Source organism: Podarcis melisellensis (genome assembly GCF_964234715.1).
Source record: "Podarcis melisellensis genome assembly, chromosome: 3".
Classification (NCBI taxonomy): Eukaryota; Metazoa; Chordata; class Lepidosauria; order Squamata; family Lacertidae; genus Podarcis; species Podarcis melisellensis.
This window is the reverse complement of record NC_138530.1, coordinates 25,833,852-25,853,693: the sequence shown is the minus strand read 5'-3', so window position 1 is coordinate 25,853,693 and position 19,842 is coordinate 25,833,852. Positions and strand designations below refer to the sequence as shown.

Here is a 19,842-nt window from a genome sequence, read left to right as displayed (position 1 = left end):
TGCAGGCATCTCATGGGCTTGTGGTTGGCCACTGTGGTCAACCACAGGATGTTGGCCTGATCCAACAGAGCTCTTCTGACATTCTTAGGAAGTGCATATTCTTTCCAAAGGATTCCCTAAAAGCTACATACTACAATTTGTCCTCTGGAAGAAAGGCTTTTGTGGTCTCAGATGTGCTATTTTCTATGCACCTATTATTAATCCTCTTTTCGCATCTCAGTATGTGAACACTGTGAGCAGTATGTTGAGTTTTAAAGGTGGGGAATGGCTGGAGCATAACTGCTTGGAGGTCACACTCTCAGGAGAGTGTATAACTTGACATCTGTCCCTATTGAAAATCATTTTGTTAGTTTGGGTCCAGTACTTCAATCATGATTTAGGGTGGAAAGAGAAGTCTGTATTCAAGAACCAATTAACAAACAATACTTATACTGAAGCTTGATCACTACATGTCAGGTGCATAGCTGTCAACCTTTTCCTTTTCTTGCGAGGAATTCTATTCGGAATAAGGGAATTTCCCTTTAAAAAAGGGAAACGTTGACAGCTATGGTCAGGTGTGAAGCCCACAGCCATACAGACAGGTCTAATTTAGGAATTATTGGTCTATTTACCGATAAATATACATTGCACTTATACAGTATTTACCTTTTGTGCAATGATTGAAATATACTGTACACTCTATAGTTCTCTCCCTTCTATCCTCACAACTGTATGGCAGGTTGGACTGAGAGATAGTTACTGACCCAAGGTCATCCACTGAGTGAGAATGTGAACCTTGGACTCCCCAGTCCAAGGCCCACATTTTAGCCAGTGTCCTATACATAAAACTAAGCTGCAAATTCAGTTAGTTATTGTAACTAGGTGTGTGTTTTTAGATTACTAGGTCACTGTTTATCCACATCCATAGCTTGCCACTTGGTTTATTTGCCATTCAGCTAGGTACTCCCTTTTAAAGCAACAGACTTATTTCATTTTAACTCCTTTTCAGCTCAATTTATTTTTATTATTTTAAAAATTGTTTCAATAGTTTTGATACTTGATTTTAATGTACACCATCCCGAAATCCATGTTTTGTATAAAGGCACTGGTTAGAAATTTTCAAAAGAAATAAAAATAAGCAATTACTGATTTTGCTATATTACCCACCCTTCAACAGGAGGTCCCAGAGGCGGTTACAACTATTTAAAAGTCAGCATTAAAAACAGAACAATTTACAGTCATGGGAATAGGGTGGGCCCTGAAACACACACACACATACACACCAGGTACCAAATGTCAGGATAAAGAGATGCATCTTCAGCAGTCACTGAGAATTGTACAGTGAAATGCCAGACACTCCTCTGTGGGGAGGGAATTGCACAATTTAGGAGCTGTCACAGAAAATGCCCTCTCCTGGGCTATCACCCCCCAAACTTCTAAGGGAAGTGGAGCTACAAAGAGACCGCTCCCTCTAATCTTAAAGGGGGCAGTCTCCCAAAAAATTTGGGACATAAGCCTTTTGGATTTAAACATTAGTGTGAGCACCTTAAATTAGGCCCAGAAAAACCTGGAAACTAATGCAGCTGTTTTAGGACAGGGGCTATGTAAATCCTAAAGGCAACCCCAGCCACTTGACCGCTGCACTTTTGGACTACTTGAAGTTTCTGAGTTGTCTTCAAGGGTTGTCCCATGTAGAGCACACTGCAATAATCCAATCTGGAAGTTACCAGAGCGTGGAGTACCTTGGTCAAGCCATCTCCAGGTATAGGTAATGAGTTAAAATCTTGATGTCACATGTTAACTGTGAACATACTACCCCCTTGGGTATGCACTTAAGAGTAATTAATGTCAATCAAAGCCACCACTTCATAATCATGCACTGAACAGTGAGGTAAATCACGTTACTCTGATTTTTTAATGTATTTTGCCATAGTTTCATTAGCTGCATAATTTAACATATATAGCAATGTCTTTTTTATTTATTATTCCTCCAAAGACCACTTGCACAGAACCTGTAAGGGTCGTTTAGAGTTCATTTAACAATAATTTGTTATTTATATACTATTTATATTTATTTTCTAATTACCTTTATATCCCACCTTTCCTCTAAGGAGCTCAACAGTTATTAGGTAACCAATTTCAAAGTTGTTTTGTTTAGTAAATACAAACAAAGCAAAAATGATGAATTAGATCACTCTCTCATCAGAAAACTTTCTGATGCAGACTGAAAAAAAAACCAGATCCAAATTATCCTAATTTGTTTAGGAAAAATCTCCAGTTCTAAATTTTCCAGAAAACCCACATCACTGATTAAGATTAGCATTTTGTGTGATCACAATAGAACAATGGTTCCAAAGTTCTAGGTCTAGCACTACAGGTTTCCATGGCAATTGTGATTTGGTTCCAAGAGAACCAATTCTGCCCTCACAGTTCGCCAACTATTGTTTCATTTAAAAGTAGAACTAGATGTGGAACCGCATCATGGCCATAAGGTGAGTTTTTTAGCTAGTTAGAACTCATTTGGTTGTTACTGGGTTCTGTGTATGTTTATTTAAAAATCTAAGTCATAGAATTGTAGAGTTGGAAGGGACTACGAGGTTCATCTAGTCCAGCCTCCTATAATACAGGAATCTTTTGCCCAATGTGGGGCTTAAATCCACAATCCTGTGATTAAGTCTTGTGCTCTACCAACTGAGCTATTCCACTAAGCGCCATTGGTTTTTATACTTGCAAACTACTTAGAAGCATATTCTGACATTAAGCATTACATAAATAAATATGTTGAACTGGACTCACTCCCAGTGTGATTGTGCATAGAGATTGCCACCTGTTCATTTGGGCAAACTCCTAAGTGTGCATAGGACAGCAGCCTCCATCTCTCCCTCAGTTATATTGTCAAGGTGTACAGTTTGCATTCACAATGCCAATATAAAACTGACATTTAATGTTATTTCCTTACCAGTACTAGGTAGATATTTATAGTTTAGATTGTATTTAATTAGCATAATCTATAAAGTGATATTGGCCCCCGGAAAGAATCACAGCATATTCCCTTTCGCACTAGAGACACTGATGCCTCTCTTTGGTATAATAAAAGTGACACCTTAAAAAGTTGCCACCCATGGCAAATAGTAATTCATTCTAGAGTGATAGCACATGAACTAGGAGCAATTCCCACGAGGGTCTCCTGTGCTAGCCTCACTGAAATGGACTGGAGCACTTAATTCCCATTCATTTCAGTGCAGTTCATATGGGAGCGCACCATGCTCCATGTTACTAAGTAGGATGTGGGTTTATTTATTTATACACCACCCTCCCAATACCTTATTAGGACAGCTTGCTATTAAAAACAGCACAACAATAACTTTTAAGATAAGTTTCAAACACCAAATCTACAAAAGCAGTATACCTATAATCCCCCTAGGGTACCAAATATCTTGAGCCAGCCCTGATGCTCATCCTTTCTGTTTTACTCTTCGGAAAGGCAATAGTAGCTGTCTGTTAAGAACAGCAGAAGTTGTGGTCCTGCAACACACAGTCCAGCAGTTGATTGTAGTGGGTTTGTGTCCAATCCATGATGAAGAAACTCTCGGGATCACACTCAGTTTACATCAGAATCGTCCTCTGACCACACTGGGTGGCTTTAGACTGGCTACTGTTTCTCAAGTCAGAGAACTGTAGTTGGATAGGATTCTGAGAGTCATCTAGTGTCCCTCCAGGGGGCCTAAACAACCTGACACACTGACTCATTGTGCCACCAGATACCAGCTCCCTTAGTGTGCTGTACATGAACCATGTACACAACCCTAGAATCGTAGAACTGAAAGGGACCTGGACATCTCCCAAGGGTCATCTAGTCCAACCCCCCTGCAGCAAGGGAGCGTAACAAAAACGAAAAGAGCAACTTAAAATATAAACAGGTGTGTGACCTGCGGAGAGGAAAAACTCATTTATTTACAATAATCCTGAACCCCTTTTGCCAAGATCGGTTTCGGACCAGTTCGACACACTTAAAATGATAGGCAGGAGGTGCATTCCTCTCTCGGGTTTAGACCGCAAAGTCGACCCAGGGCCAAAAGCTCCAGCAGCAGACAAACTCCCTTCATGGTCGGGGAGGCTCCTTCGGCTCTTGTGTACTGCACGTGCATAGCGGGCGGTCCAAATCCCACGGCGCGCCTGCTCCGTCCCCCTCGGGCTTGCTTTCCTTTCGGCTCGGCGGCTTCCAGCCCCTCCTCACTGGAGGTTGCGGCCCAGGTACTGCAGGAACATGCTTCCAAGCTGCGGCAGGTCGCCCTCGCCTTCACCCGGGTGTATCTTGGCGTAGCTGAGGAACTGCCTCCGGAGCCGGCTCAGCTCCGCCAGGCTGACGGGCCGGCTCAGCAGCAGCCCCGGAGGCTCCCCGCCGCCGGCCTGCGACAGCCCGTCCACCGCGAGCGGCACGAACTGGCCCGGCTGGGCTCCGTTCCTCTGGGCGGCCATGAGGGCGGCCAGCACGTCCTGCGTGAGGCGGTCGAGGCGGTGCAGGAAGCCGGCGGCCTGCAGGGGCTGCGAGCGCGTGGACTGGTTGGGCGGCGGCGGGCGGCGCTCGAAGAGGGCGGCGCGGATCTCGGGCCAAGGCAGCGGCTCGGCGGGGTCGGCGGGCGCCACGAAGAGCGGCCAGTCCCAGCGGTGGCGCGAGTCGGGCGGCTCCAGGGGAGGCCGGTCCGGGCGGGCGGCGCCTCCCGGGCACAGGAGCACGCAGTGCGGCGTCCCCGCGTGCTTGCTGAGGCAGTACAGCTCGTAGCGGAAGCTCTTCAGCTCGGCGCCCGAGTCCACCAGAACCACGTCGCGGCGGCTCAGCAGGCGCTCGGCCTCCGCCCTCAGAGCAGCCCGGGCGACGCCGTCCCCGCCGCCGGCGCCCAAGTCGGCCTCGGCCACCACGAAAACGCGCCGCTCTGAGGCCTCCTCGGCGCTCAGCGCCGCCTTCAGCTCTTCGGCGCGCCGGGTCTTGCCGCTTCCCGGCAGCCCGCAGAGGACGACCAGCGGCATGGCGTCTCTCTCCGCCTCAGTCCCAAGCCGGGCCGGCTGTCATCATCTTCCCCCTCAGGGCCTTTCTTCCCTGCACAAAAATGGCGGCGGAGGCGTTAATGTTGCCCTTAAGAAAGATGGTTCCCGTGAGATAGATTATTCGCCCCGCCTTCCGCTCTTTGAATTGTTCTACGACGACTTTTATCCACGGACCATAGAGATAGGAAAAATTAGAGTGTGGAGTCCTGTCTAAAGATGCTTCCAAACTCGCCTTTAGAGTAGAACTGGTCCCACGGAAATGGCAACTGATAGAAAACAACGAAGCAAAGTTTTTGGTCTCCGCCAGAGGAGAAATGGAACCTTTCCGTTTTCGCGCAATATCGCCGCAGGTTCTAAAGGGAAGAGTCTAAAGGAACCCGGAAGTCTGTCGTGTTCAGTAGGTCTATTTATAAATCTATGAGTCCGCCGGCGAGGGCAGCGTCTGTTGCGGAAGCCGAACTACAAGTCCCATGGGCCCCCACGGAAGCCAAAGCGAGAGCGCCCTTCGTTACGTGAGGAGGGGAGGAGCGACCGCTAAGTCCGGCTTGTTTGGATGCGGCTGCGCGGGCGAAGCCGGACCTGGAGCGCGTGTGGTGAAGGAGCCGCCGGCCACGGCCCTCTGAGATGAGCCCTCTGCGGGGCCGGCGCGGGGAGCAGAGAACCTGCCGGGGCGGCCTGGCAAAGCAGAGGGCAGGTGTCCCCCCTGGAGGTAACTGCGGCGGCTCAGCCGGGGTGGGCGGCCTAAGGCTGGAGGGGGCCACCTGTGGCCCTCCGAATCATCCCCGGACACTGGCGACATGGGAGGGATTCGACAAGCTCGTGGTGCCTGTATTCCGCCTTCAGTGTCAGAATTATTACGGAATTTGTATATCGCCTTTCATCTGCGGGTCATAAGGCGGCTTGCAATATAAAAACACCATCCTTCTGAAGGCTGCCTGTGAGGAGAGCGCTGGTTTTCCTGCTCCTGGGCTTCCCACGCTGTTGGCCACTGTGACAACATGATGCTGGACTCGGTGGGCCTGATCCAGCAGGCTCCTCTTAGGTTCTGAAGATCTGGAGGACCACAGGTTCCCCACCCGTGGCTGAAAGGCAGGTGTTGCTTTTGGCACTCCGGGTGTAGCTGAACTGCCTCTCCTGTCGGACCCAGCTAGTGTGGCAGGGGGTGAAGAGAGTTCAGCAACATCTGGAGGGCCACAGGTTTGCCACCCTGGTTTCAAAGGGTGGCAGTGAGGAGGATTAGGGCCTCCTGTGCTTACCTGTCCCGTGAAAGAAAGAGGGACATTTTTTTATTTCAACACTTTATATACCGCTTGACATCATCGTTTCGTGTAAATGTTGCTCGAATAATTACATTTGCACCCAGCCTTTCTTCTGTCATGAAAGGCAGCATACATGTGGTTTTCAGTTACTGTACCTGGCACTGATCAGACCCAGATCTGCATAGCTTCAGCAAAGTCCCTTCAGTCATACCCTGCAACTTAGTACTCTTTGGAATACAAGTCTAAACAGCTATTGATCATGATAGCTAAGTGAAACCTCCATATGCAGAATGTGTACCTCTTGAGTATTAAGATGCTAGGAGCAAACAACAGGAGAGGATTGCTGCCTTCATGTCCTTGTATGTATGTATGTATGTATGTATACATACACACTAACAAATAAACGATCTTAGGAGTCCAGTGTTACACATTTTGCTTTGCTGACAAAACATTTAGACAGGAAAACGTCCATTAATGAGGAGTCCAGAGATAAGCCCATTGATGTTTCTGTATATATATATGTATAAGATCTAAAATATATAAACATTGCAGGTAGCTGTGTAATGTGTTAGGGAAAAAATAATCAGAAAGTAAAAATCAGGGTAGGAGTAAAGCTTTCTGGGATCAACTAAAAAGGCACAGGAGCATAGGAAGCTTCAGGGCAAGGTTATTACTAAACTGATATGGTGGCCATGGATGTGTAAACAAGTTAGTAGCTGATTGAACTTGAGCATTAGTGAATATGTTCGGTATCTGTCAGTCATTCTCAAACTATGTGCTTTCTGTTTCACTTCTGCTGCTTCTATATCAGGCTTCCTCAACTTCGGCCCTCCAGATGTCTTGAGACTACAATTCCCATCATCCCTGACTACCGCTCCTGCTAGCTAGGGATCATGGGAGTTGTAGGTCAAAAATATCTGGAGGGCTGAAGTTGAGGAAGCCTGTTCTGTATGACAAAACTGCTCAGCCTTGTGTCATAACCAACCACACCTGGAAACACAAAGCAGCATAAAGCATTTGCCCATTGCAGCCTAATGTGTTTTTGGTAGAGATATCTAAGAGACCAAAGCAAGACCTGGGTCATAGCTAGTGGACAGAGTTTCTTTTCTTCTGAAGAAAAAGTAATGCCCTTCCTTATTTAATGAGATTAAAGGTAAAGGTACCCCTGCCCGTATGAGCCAGTCTTGCCAGACTCTGGTTGTGCGCTCATCTTACTCTGTAGGCCAGGAGCCAGCGCTGTCCGCAGACACTTCCGGGTCACGTGGCCAGCATGACAAGCTGCATCTGGCAAGCCAGCGCATCACACGGAACGCCATTTACCTTCCCGCTGGTAAGCGGTCCCTATTTATCTACTTGCACCCAGAGGTGCTTTCGAACTGCTAGGTTGGCAGGCGCTGGGACTGAACGACAAGAGCGCACCCCGCCGCGGGGATTCGAACTGCCGACCATGCGATCGGCAAGTCCTAGGCGCTGAGGTTTTACCCACAGCGCCACCCGCGTCCCTTGTAATGAGATTAAATATTTGTAATTTGAGGATAAAGCCAATTACAGACTTCAAGCAATGGAGGAGTGTAATGTTGCAGCATCCGAGATCAGCCAGGAGGATGCAGTTTCCAGACAGGAAGCCAGGTTAGTGTGTTGCAGTAAGAACAAGGCCGTTGTCTAGTTGTCATGTCTGTATATCTCACAGCAAAGGATCTTTCCTAACACTGCTTTCTTTCCAGATATCCCATGCTGTCCCATCGTGTACAGAGGCTCGGCAGAGATTGGGTTTGCCACTGGAATGTTGCTCAGAGACTCTTCCGGGATGGTCAAGCTTTCCAGCATATGAAGAGAACCGCATCCTGTTTTGGGGCTTGTTACTCACCCTTGAACCCTTGGGATTGCCCAGGGAGCTGTAGGCTTCCTCTGCTCTGGAGCACACAGTTTCCTAGCCTCGTACAAAACTCTTCCATTCATCTCTGTGCTACAATGAAAGCTGAGGGAGATGAGCCATGTGTAAAGCGAAGAAGACATAGTGGGGATCAGGACATTTGTCACAGCCCTAATGAAAAACTGTGTACCTCACCTTCAGATGAAACATCCTGGTCTCCACCTCAACTTCAGTGTAAAGAAGGAAGCACTCCAGAACCAAGAGGTATGGTGGCATCTTACTCCCTTGATCCTTTGCTCTTAATATTTACAGGGTTTTGTTACTTATTTAGGAGAGAAGAGAGGCCATGGGGTCTGGGATGCCTTGGTTCAAGTCCCCATGCGGCCATGCACCCATACTCAGTGAGCCGGTCAATGTCTCTTGCCTAACCTACCTCATCGGATTCTTGAGGTGCCTTGAATTCCTTGGAAAAAGGATGAGATAAAGGTGTGATATTATTATATATGCTGAATTCAACTTGCTCAGAAACCACATATATTTATGGTTTATGGTCCATAAGCTGTTCACACCTTTCTTTTGCACTGTTGACAACAGCTGATGAAATAAGCCAACAAAATTTACAAGAGTGATCATTTTTGTTGTTGCCTGCACTTCCAGGCCTGCCAGAGAGGAGGTGAAGGCCCCTCCTTCATATCCTGCTTGGGTACACAAGCTACTAGCAACATGGGGTGCTGCCTTATATTGAGTCAGCAGAGGTTGAATGGCCATCCGTCATGGATGCTTTTGCTGAGATTCCTGCATTGCAGGGAGTTGGACCAGATGACCCTCAGGGTCCGTTCCAGCTCTACAATTCTGTGATTCATTGGTCCATCTACTTCACTGCTTTCCATGCAACAGCTCTTCAGAGGCTGAAGCAGGAATCCTTCTCAGTCTTACCTGGAGATGCCAGGGATTGAGCCTGGAATCATCTGCATACAAGGCAGATGATGCTCTGCCACTGAGCTACTAGTCTTTTAGGCTAATAATAATAATAATATTTCTACTAAGTGGACTGGTGAATGATGAATGGATCATTCTATCCTACTATTTTGTGTCCTCCACCACCAGCTTGCTGCATTTTCTTGCTGCCAGTTGACACCTTTATGTTGTTTCTGAAGCACAAAGCCCTGAAAAACTTGGAACCAGTATACCTGAAGGTTCACCCCACCCCTTATATCCCCAATTAATCATTGTGCTCTAGAGGTGAGGGCCTCCTTCAGGTACCATCTTATCAAGATGTCCATTCCGCACAGTGCAGGAATCAGGCCTTTAGTATTGTGGCAGCTGCTCTTTGGAAATAACTTCCATTAAATATTAGAGATGCACCATCTCTGTTGTCATTTCAGCGCTTACTGAAAACTTTCCTCTTTCAACAAACCTTTTAAGGAAAGATCATTCCCAGTCTGTGTCGGAATCTTGAATTGTTTTTAGATGTTTTAATTGGCACATTTATCGTGTGCTTGCCACCCTGTGCTCCTCTGGGAGGAAGTGCAGGAAATAAATGGAAGAAGATATTTCCATTTCTTCACAGCTAGTATGGAGACCAAGCAGGCTGGTGAGAGAGGCATTTTTGCAATGTATCTGTTGTTATTCAGTTTATGTGTCATTTTCAAACATAAAGAAGTGCTGAAGCAACTCAACAGCAATTCAGTACCGAAAATAGAACATACAGGTAGGATATCAATTAAATTTCACTAACAAAAATTAATGACAAAATAGAAAAATCCATCCTCCACCAGCCCACTCATTTGCCTGCATCCAGCAAGTTGTTTATTACAACTTTTATGTTAATTTCCACTCCTCAGCAGAGTCCTGTTTATTGCTATCCCAGTTTTCCTGTTGTTATTGTTTTCTTCCTAGTTTCTGTTATATACTAAAGCTACTTCTGAGAGAGATGGGTCTCTTTTGGTACTATTGTTGTTAAACAATTCAAGAACAGAGGTACTTCCTATTTAAAGAAGTGGTAATGTTATTGCCAAATTACTAGAAGTCCTTCTTAACAAAACACTTAAAATTATTATTCTTATTTTAAACCCTCAGAAAGCTTTCCCAAAAGAGAGATAAAAATGCAGCAGTTCAACAAAATTATCAAAAAAAAAAAAAAAGGCTTTAGCTTGCTACCTCCTAGATTTGTCTGAGCAGAGGAGTACCTAGGCAGAGCTCCACAACTAAGGAGGCTGCCTCGCTGATCAGTACACACCTGATCTCAGAAGGGGAACAGGACCTAATGCAGAGCTGGACAGTTCATATTTAATTAGAAGGCTCCCCAAAACAGGACTTAAATTGTTTTGTACAGAACTTTAAAAGCTCAAGTCAAAAGTATGGATGCAAACAATTCGCCACTCCTGGCCTGGTTTTTGTGTTTCAGCAGGTGTGGTCAAGAGACACTGGGAATACTTTTGCCAGCAAAGTAAAAAAATGAAGGTCCTTGAAGAGGATAAGCCGATCAACCAGGATCATCAAGACACACTGGAGAAGTTTGAGTTCACCGTAATGTCGTACAACATCCTTTCCCAAGACTTGTTGGAAGACAACTCTCACCTGTATAGACACTGCCAACGGCATGTACTAGCCTGGAACTATCGCTTTCCCAACATTCTTGCAGACATCAAACGGATGAATGCAGATGTAAGTGGGAAGCTAACCTCATAGCTGCCAATAAAAAACACAATCCATAGGAGAACAAATCTTTTACAGACCGTAAGCCAGGCGTGAGGACCCTTTGGCCCTCCAGATGTTTGCTGAACTACAGCTCCCATCATTCCTGGCCATTCACTATGCTTGCTGAGGCTGATGGGAATTGTAGTTCATCAACATCCAGAGGGCAAGAAGTTCCCACACCTGCCATAAGTGAACATGTGGTTATTGCAAGCACTTCATGTTTAAGTATAGTGAATATTTACCTGGTGCCATGTCTCTCCATTCAGATTCGTTCTCAAAACCCCACCTTTTGACATGGTCTTATTTTCTTACAGCCCAGTATTTGCATGTTAAGTAAATATAAAATTGCAGCCTTGGGCTGCATGAAATACAATGGGATTTACTTCCAATAAGACATGCATCGGTTTATAACATTAATTTTCCTTTTGAAAGCATGTTGATTTCACTGGCAGAGCTAACCATGCTCTTCAGGAATCAGCGTGGCCTGAAAATGCTTGAATTTGCCTGAATCGTACCCAGTTCTTAACAGTACATAATTTTACTATTAAATAACCTGAAATTATTTTCAGTTGCAGTATTACCATTATTATCTCTTCTTAGAAATGTTATTGAAAGTTGTAAGCCAGTTTCTAAAAATTTAAAGCCAGCCTAGTCATCTTAGGGAGTATGCTACTTGTTGATCAGCTGTTTTCCTCCCAACAGGTACTTTGTTTGCAAGAGGTACAAGAAGACCACTACAGAATAGAGATCAAGCCAAGTTTGGAAGCCTTAGGTATTAACTGTCCAGTAATATATGTCAAACCACCACCTACCCACCCCGCTTTCCCCAGCTAACCTCCCTACAGTCCACTGATTTTGGCCATTTTAACCCCAGCCCATCTCCATGAGCAAATAGAAAGCAAGAAGGTATGGGGAGAACCATGGTACAGTCTTGCTAGTAGACCATGTTCTTATCTCTCCAGCCCTCCATAAGCCAAATCTGACAGGCAGGCAGGGTTGGGACTTCTGCAGATAATCACAGTGCTTTGAGGTGCAGTGAATCAGCAGGCTTGAAGTCACCACCTGTCAGCTGATTGATGATGACTTCAAGCCTGCTTTCCAAAGGGGTGGGCTGTGCAATCGAGTTCCTCACAATGAATTCAATCACACAGCCAATCCAGTTGCATCTTCACCTGTCGCACACTTGATGTGCAAGTACGGGGCAGGTGTGCGTGGTTTGGTGGAAATAGCCTCGTGTGCCATACAGTGGTGCCCCGCAAGACGAATGCCTCGCAAGACGAAAAACCCGCAAGACGAAAGGGTTTTGCGGTTTTTGCGTCGCTTCGCTAGACGATTTTCCCTATGGGCTTGCTTCGCAAGACGAAAGCCCATAGGGAAATCTCCGGGGACCTCTTTTAAATGCTGGCGGTGGGGAGCAAAGCCTTTTCCCCCCTCCGGACTTCAGAAGAGGTCCAGGAAGGCCGGCGGGGGCGAAAGGCTTTGCTCCCCACCGCCAGCATTTTAAAAGCGGTCCGGGATAGCAGGGAAGCGCTTCCCGCTATCCCGGACGGCTTTTGAAGGCAGCCGGGGGGGAGCAAAGACTTTCGCCCCCCCACCGGCCTTCAGAAGAGGTCCTGGACCTCTTCTGAAGGCCGGCGGGGGGCGAAAGTCTTTGCTCCCCCCGCCTGACCTTCCCGGGAGAGCGGAAAAACACGCTGCGATTCTCCCTCTCCCCAACGGCTTTTGAAGGCAGGCGGGGAGGAGCAAAGACTTTTGCCCCCCGCCAACCTTCAGAAGAGGTCCAGGACCTCTTACAAAGGCGGGCGGGGGGCAAAAGTCTTTGTCCCCCCTGCCTGCCTGCCCGGGACTGTCCGGGGCGATTTAAAAGCCCCCGGACGGCTTTTGAAGGCAGGCGGGGGGGAGCAAAGACCTCTTCCGAAGGCGCGCGGGGGGCAAAAGTCTTTGTCCCCCCTGCCTGCCTAACCGGGGGCTTTTAAATCGCAGTCCCGGGGCAATTTAAAAGCCCCCGGTTAAGCAGGCAGGGGGGACAAAGACTTTTGCCCCCCGCCCACCTTCGGAAGAGGTCCAGGACCTCTTCCGAAGGCGGGCGGGGGGCAAAAGTCTTTGTCCCCCCTGCCTGCCTAACCGGGAGAGCGGGAAGGCAGCGCTGCGTTTTCCATTCTCCCGGGAAGGCAGGCAGGGGGGAGCAAAGACTTTCGCCCCCCGCAGGCCTTCAGAAGAGGTCGGGGGACAGACTGTCCCCGGACCTGGTCTGAAGGCGGTTTCCATAGGAATGCATTAATTGATTTTTAATGCATTCCTATGGGAAACCGTGCTTCGCAAGACGAAAAACTCGCAAGACGAAAAGACTTGCGGAACGAATTAATTTCGTCTTGCGAGGCACCACTGTATTTGGCCTTTGGGCAGGAGATTCCCCATCCCTGCTATAAGAGGTAGACCCACTCAACCCCTGCTGTGTAGCTGAGGGACAGGGAAGCTGTGGCTCTCCAGATGTTGGACTCCAATTCACACCTTCCCTGACCGTTGGCTACGCTGACTGGGGCTGATGGGAGTTTTCATCGAACAATTTATGGAGGACCACTTGTTCCCCATCCCCGGCATACAGCCCAATGGACCAGAACATATTAAACATGTGTACTTAGAGTATAAAGGAGACACATTGTGAAGCACCTTTTTTCTCCCTTCCCCAGGCTATCATTGTGAGTACAAGATGAGGACAGGAAGGAAGCCAGATGGCTGCACCATTTGCTTCAAGGCCTCCAAGTTCCATCTCCTCTCTTCGAATCCAGTGGAATTCTTTCGGCGCAACATCCCCCTCTTGGACAGAGATAACGTGGGCCTGGTGGTTCTCTTGCAACCTCTTTTTTCCTGCAAGGCCGCCATCTGCGTGGCCAACACACACCTGCTGTATAACCCAAGGCGGGGGGACATCAAGCTCACCCAGCTTGCCATGCTGCTGGCGGAAATTAACAGCGTGGCTATGCAGGAAGACGGGCGTTTCTGCCCCCTCGTCATCTGCGGGGACTTCAATTCCGTCCCTCACTCTCCCCTGTACAATTTCTTAAGGGAAGGCAAGCTGAATTACGAAGGACTGGCGATAGGGAAAGTAGGTGGCCATTTGTCAAGTTGGTGTGTAAAGAAAAAAAATATATGGGTAGACAACACGCAAAAGATGATGTCCCTGCCACCCACCCCTGTAACATTGTGGGGTTTCCATGATGATAATTTGCATTGCTGTTCTTTCTAAAATATGCTGTGTGGTCCAAAGCCAGTGCAGGTATGAGGTTTTCAAGCAGTGTTCTTAGGAAGTAGTTGGTTGCATCCATTAATAATCTTCTGGAGCTTTCAGCCCACAGGAGGGTGGAAGACATTCCAAGGCCCACCATGGGACTGTGGTGAGGCCAACGGTTCTAAGACACTCTGAGTGCCCTAGAACATGCCTTTGCTCCTTCTCTTTCTGCGATGAGCAGGGGTTCTGTGTCAGATGAGTTCCGCAGTAGACAAGGTGATGCGAATGTAGGATATGTTCACTGAAGAGTAGAACTTTTCAAAGCATTGCTTTGGTCAGGGGTGGTGAACAGCATTCGAAACTCCCATTGTTCTAGGCGCATTTTGCGACAGGGACTTTCATTAGCGCGAGCAGTTTCTGAGCTCTGGGCGCAGTACTGAGCCTAAGATTTCAGATTAAAACTGCCACTGCTGGAAGAAAAGGAGGACCTTTTTCTGCCTCCCCACTTCCAGCCACTCTCTGAAGACTGGAGAAGGGACCCTCATAAGAATATGAGGGGGGCGAGCAGGGGAAGTATGACTTTGTTTTTTGCAGTCTTCAGATGAGGACTAGACCATGTGAAAAATGAGCATAAGATTTTAGCTGCAGTTCATTCTTTTTCAGTTTTGTACTCTTGTTAAAAAAAGGACACCTAAACACTCCATTGCGGTGCCCATAACCTATGTTTAAGGTGCCATTTAGCTCCTAGCTTTCATAACTCAGTTTTTAACACAGGTGGTGAACTGCATCTAACCAGCAGACTGAATCATTCTCTCTCCTGCCCCTTCTGGGCCAGGTCTGACAGGTTACTAATGGGGCCACCCACTTGTTTATCACCTGATGTCTCCTGGCATCAAGTGACCCTTTTTTGCCCACATGGGTATTGCAGAGCAATTTGCAAAGTACTCCACATGACCCATCAGTCAGCTGATAGTTTGGTCTTGTTGAGCCTCTTTGCAAAGGAAGACGCAAGAGTATTGTGGAGTGCTTTTCATAGCGCTTTGCAGGTGCTGCTGATCAGCTGAACTGGTAGCACAGTAAATTAAAAATCATCTAGAGCATAGTTGCTTTTGCATGAAATGGTGGTACCAATTTGTGTGTGTGTGTGTGTGTGTGTGTGCGCGCGCGCACGCACACACACATAGGAACATACAAACACATAATAAATGTAAAGTAATTACATTTTTGCCAGCTCTCTCACCAACTAGACTCCAAAACTGAGTACTTGTGGCACAGGAGTTCTTTTATGGCTCAAAAAGTGGCTAAATGGGAAGCCAAAAATTAAAAATAAATGTGGCAGCTCTCACAATAGTAGAAATAAACTGTTGGGTCATTGAAAGGATTTGTGTTAAGACAGGTGCTCTTTAACATTCAAAACTGATCCAGAGTTGAGAGTGAACAGTAAGGTAATATATCATGCCAGTTTATCTTGAAAGCTAAAATCCCAAGCTAACTATGAATTGCCATGAAATAGCTCTGCAAGCTAGATGGCTGAACCTAAGACTTCAGTCCTAAAATCATTTATCTAGAAGTATGCCCAATTGAAGTTAATGGGGCTTACCTCTGAGTAGACATTTTTAGGTTTGTAATGTAAATGAGTGGGTTCTGGTTAACAGCAGAAATCACTTCTGAGCATCTTCTAGAAATGCACATATTTCTCTTTGGTTGTTTTGTTTTGTTTCTTGCTTTTTAAGGTGTCTGGCCAGGAACAGTCCCCACGGGGCAATAGGATACTCACTATCCCCATTTGGCCTCCAAGCCTCGGCATTTCTCAGGACTGTATGTATGAGGAGCAACAGAAGCAGCTAGAAAAAGAGAGAGGTAAATTTCAGTGCAGATAACCCAAGTGTTTTCCGAAAAGGTTACTTCCCCTCCAATGTTTACAGCTGAATTTAACCTAGCAGTTCCTTCGTGTGTCATTTCAGCAATTCAGTCACATAATGCTGGCAGTTCAAGTCCTACAGGCGCTGTCTGACCCCAGAGAAGCTAAAAATATAAAGTCATTGGGAATTCATCAGTGGGTGAAAAGTTTTTGTGGATGTTTACAAAAGCCTTAGAAGTGATTTTAGTAGAGTTGACTGGTCACATTGGTTCTTCCCAGGCGCTCATCTGCAGGTCAACTCATGAGCAACTTTTGGCTGAATGGATAAGCAGCAGCTGTAGTTCTGTGTGCACTCTCCCATTATAGGGTAGGAGCCATAGCTCATACACAGATCACCTGTTTTGTAGGTTCAATTCCTGCCATCTCCAGTTATAGAAGGATCAGATAACAAAACAGGAGTGGAAGATGTCTTGCTGGTGACTTTGCTATCAAGCAGACTAGATAATACTGGCCTCAGTGAACAAATGGCCTGATCAGGTATAAGGCAGCTTCCTGTGCTTCTATGATTGCTGTTGTTGGTTTTTTCCAGAGAGAAAAGAGACTAAAGAAGGAAGCTTGGAAAATTCAGAAGAGGTCGTAACAGTGGCAAAACGGTAAATTTTGACATCACTGCGGTTGTCAGCTTGTTTGCAGGCATCAGCTACTACAACTCTGGACCTGTATAAACAGAGAGCTGAAAGTTTTACTCACTAAAATGCTATATGTGCACTCCTTACTTCATCCTCCAACACACCAAGGAAGAAGAAATTGGAAATTTGCAAACTGGCAAAGGTTTGTGAATATCCAACATATGGTGGTTAGGGTTAACCATGGTTTGCAAGACCAACCCCAGTACAAAGTTTGCTTGTTCAAAGAAACCATAGTTACAACCATATTTTGGCCTCGTTTGGATGCAACAGTAAATGCTTCCGATCTCCTTATGGCCATGCTGATGGGATAAAGGAGAGCACACCATCCAGGTCTTGTGCCCCTATTACTAAACTGGTTTTGCCTTTGGTCTGAGGAAAGCTGTAGGTTAACCTGGATATAATTCTTGGCAATATAATTGCACCAAAACTTTGCAGATGTTGTCTTAGAGGCTTTGTTCTGTGCGATATGGGAACTGGGTCTTTGGAATTGCTTCTAAGATACTGGATACTATTTCTAAGATATTTTTCATTGTTTGATCTCCTGTTGTTTGTTATCCTGGGTTTCTTTGGGAGGAAGGGCAGGATATAAAATTAACAAAGGAATAAAATACAGCATTGTATGAAGGACATGGTTTAGGCTATGTCCACTATGAAGTGGATGAGGAGCACAGCAGGACAAATGTTTCCATTGTTAAACAACCGTGGCTCACAAATGCGTTGTTCTTGCCCTGCCTTGCTGCAACAGCATTCTCAGTCTGGATTGTCATGTCAAAGTGTGGGGCTTAGGTACAGAAAACAGAGCAGCTCTGGGCCAGATGGACAATTGTGGGTGGAACATCTGAAACATCAGTAACCTGGTGTAAGCATGGCCTCATCTGTGATCCTTTGTCTCAGCAGACTCTGGTGACTTCTGAAACACTTCTCCCATTTTAGGTCACCCACATATTTGCACCACAGTTTTCCCTTGTCTTCGGCCTACACTCATTATCTGCCAGACAGCGGAACCCCAGAAGTCACCACTTGCCACTCCAGGAGCGCAGTCACTGTGGATTATATCTTCTATTCTGCAGCAAAGGAGAACACAGCTGCAGAACCAGGCAAGTGACTCTAGAGCAAGATAGGTGACTAATGATTGGCTAGGTGCTCACCCAGTCTGCACAATGAGCAAAAATTTCTGGTACAGTAGAGCCTCTTTAAAGCACCCACACATAAACACACGTGGCTTTGTCGCTTCCAGATGTTCTTTATTCCACATTCATAAAATGCTAATTCTAAGAGAAGGGACTTGATTCGGACAGAAGACCTCTCTTGATTTTCAGTGCTGACTGAACAAACAGCTCAGTCCACAGCTTAATATAGAAGCTGCCTGGCTAGCTCAGACAAGGCCGTATTCTCTACCAGAAGATTTATCACCACTTAACTACCTGCATTTGTAGCCTGCGCCAACAGACCTTCTTTGCATCGTTGTCTTTGTAATGCTGACTTCCCTCCCTACACAGTTCAGTTTCAGGCTTTCCAGTGGATCACAAATAAACCAGCCCAGCCTGTTCCTATGCATTTAACATAAACCGGATCTATAGAGATGAGCAAGTAGAGCTTCTCACTACTAAGAGATACCACATTTCCACTTAATCTCTAAAGATCAAGCTGCTTGAAACGGCACAAGACCAGTTTGTTTTTTTAAAGTTTACAATTCCAGTGTGGCAAAGCCTGTGCTCACATTATTACATGCATTTTACCTGACGACATTGTACCATGTGGAAGGTTACTACTACTTTTTTTAAAAAAAATCAAGCAATAGCAGTTACACCAAAAGCTCACCAGATGGTGCCATAATGTTAAAAGTGCCTTCAAGCTGATCTCCTTGGTGGATAAGTCAGGACTGAAGCTTGTCTTGGTTGCACATATTCAGTGCTGTGCATCTTTGCAAAATCCACTGGATGGAATATTAAGTCTGTGTTTGTTTAAACTGGGGTGATCAAGAGAACTAGCAGGACATAATTGGCCAAGAGACTGTGATGCGAACAAAGAAGTTCTCACTTCAGATTTCAACCCAGTGATGAAACTGACTTTAGGTAAACCATGTTATATTTGGGGAAGGATCACACTTCCCCCCCCCACACACACACACGCATACACACACCTGGGAGTTAACTGGAGAGTTGGTCTGGCAGAGTGCCTAACACACTGAACTATGAAATAAGTAGATCATGTAGCTTTCCCCAGCCTGATGTTAGAGTACAGCCTCCATAAGCCCCAGCCAGCATGACCCACTTGTCAGGAATAGGGCATTTAAGTCCATAATATTTGAAGGGGAGCAAGTTGTGCATCTTTGCAAAATCCACTGGATGGAATATTAAGTCTGTGTTTGTTTAATCTGGGGTGATCAAGAGAACTAGCAGGACATAATTGGCCAAGAGACTGTGATGCGAACACACATGGAAGTGTGTGTGAAGCGCTTACTTGAAAGCATCATATAAATGTTCAGTATTGTTTACATTGACTTGAAAGTTCCCCAGAATGCAGTGTCTGTAAAGACCAATAGAGGAACTGTGATTCCCTGCTTGCTTATTTCAGAACAGCATGATGATGCATCCAGGCCCTGGTGCCAGCTCAGTTGTGATGTAATTTACGTGCTTATGAACCTCTCTTCAAACCTCTGGATTGTCCACAGGCACCCGAAAGCCTCTTCTTTCTGTTGCAGGAGCTGAACGTGCCTTTGACGGACGCCTGAACCTTCTTGGCCGATTATCACTGGTGACGGAAAAAGATCTCTGGGCTGTCAATGGGCTTCCCAATGAAACCATCTCCTCTGACCATCTCCCTCTCCTAGCCAAGTTCAGGCTGGAAGAGTAACACCAAAATAACGATGACCCATCTGTCTTTTATCGTTCCACTTTCCTTTTCCTTAATTCTACATCGTCAAAAGGGACTGGAGAGTGCATGCCTCCTTGATGGGTTTTAAATACAGGTATATATATATTGTAAATTATCACAGCTACTCAGATATAAAAAAGCAAATTGGAGTTTTACATTGGGATTCCTTTTTTAATAATGGAAAGTATTTGTGCAGTAATTTTTTTAAAATATATATTTACTTTTCATCAAATAGATGGTATAAAGTGCTTTTTAAAACAGAAACGATGATCAGATTTTTATTTCTTAATATTTTGATTCTCACCCTTCCTCCCAAAGGAGTCCAGGGC

General features: G+C 46.0%; 2 protein-coding genes across 5 annotated transcripts; one reads left to right on the top strand and one right to left on the bottom strand.

The window, feature by feature from the left end:
* The first annotated feature begins 948 nt into the window (after positions 1 to 948).
* Positions 949 to 19,777, top strand: ANGEL2 (angel homolog 2). Of its 4 annotated transcripts, none has more exons than XM_081904093.1 (9): positions 964 to 2,471; positions 8,009 to 8,421; positions 10,565 to 10,824; positions 11,560 to 11,629; positions 13,548 to 13,963; positions 15,820 to 15,946; positions 16,537 to 16,600; positions 17,570 to 17,733; positions 19,341 to 19,777. In XM_081904093.1, the coding sequence occupies exons 1-9, from the start codon at positions 2,446 to 2,448 to the stop codon at positions 19,490 to 19,492; spliced, it is 1,692 nt and encodes a 563-aa protein (XP_081760219.1). In that variant the 5' UTR covers positions 964 to 2,445; the 3' UTR covers positions 19,493 to 19,777. The 4 variants fall into 4 exon arrangements, with proteins under 4 accessions (XP_081760222.1, XP_081760219.1, XP_081760220.1 ...); XM_081904094.1 differs by having other exon boundaries at positions 969 to 2,471; positions 10,568 to 10,824; XM_081904095.1 differs by lacking the exon at positions 964 to 2,471 and adding an exon at positions 5,575 to 5,734.
* KTI12 (KTI12 chromatin associated homolog) lies at positions 3,885 to 5,395 on the bottom strand. Its single transcript, XM_081904412.1, has one exon. The coding sequence runs from the start codon at positions 5,005 to 5,007 to the stop codon at positions 4,213 to 4,215; it is 795 nt and encodes a 264-aa protein (XP_081760538.1). The 5' UTR covers positions 5,008 to 5,395; the 3' UTR covers positions 3,885 to 4,212.
* Positions 19,778 to 19,842: the final 65 nt, after the last annotated feature.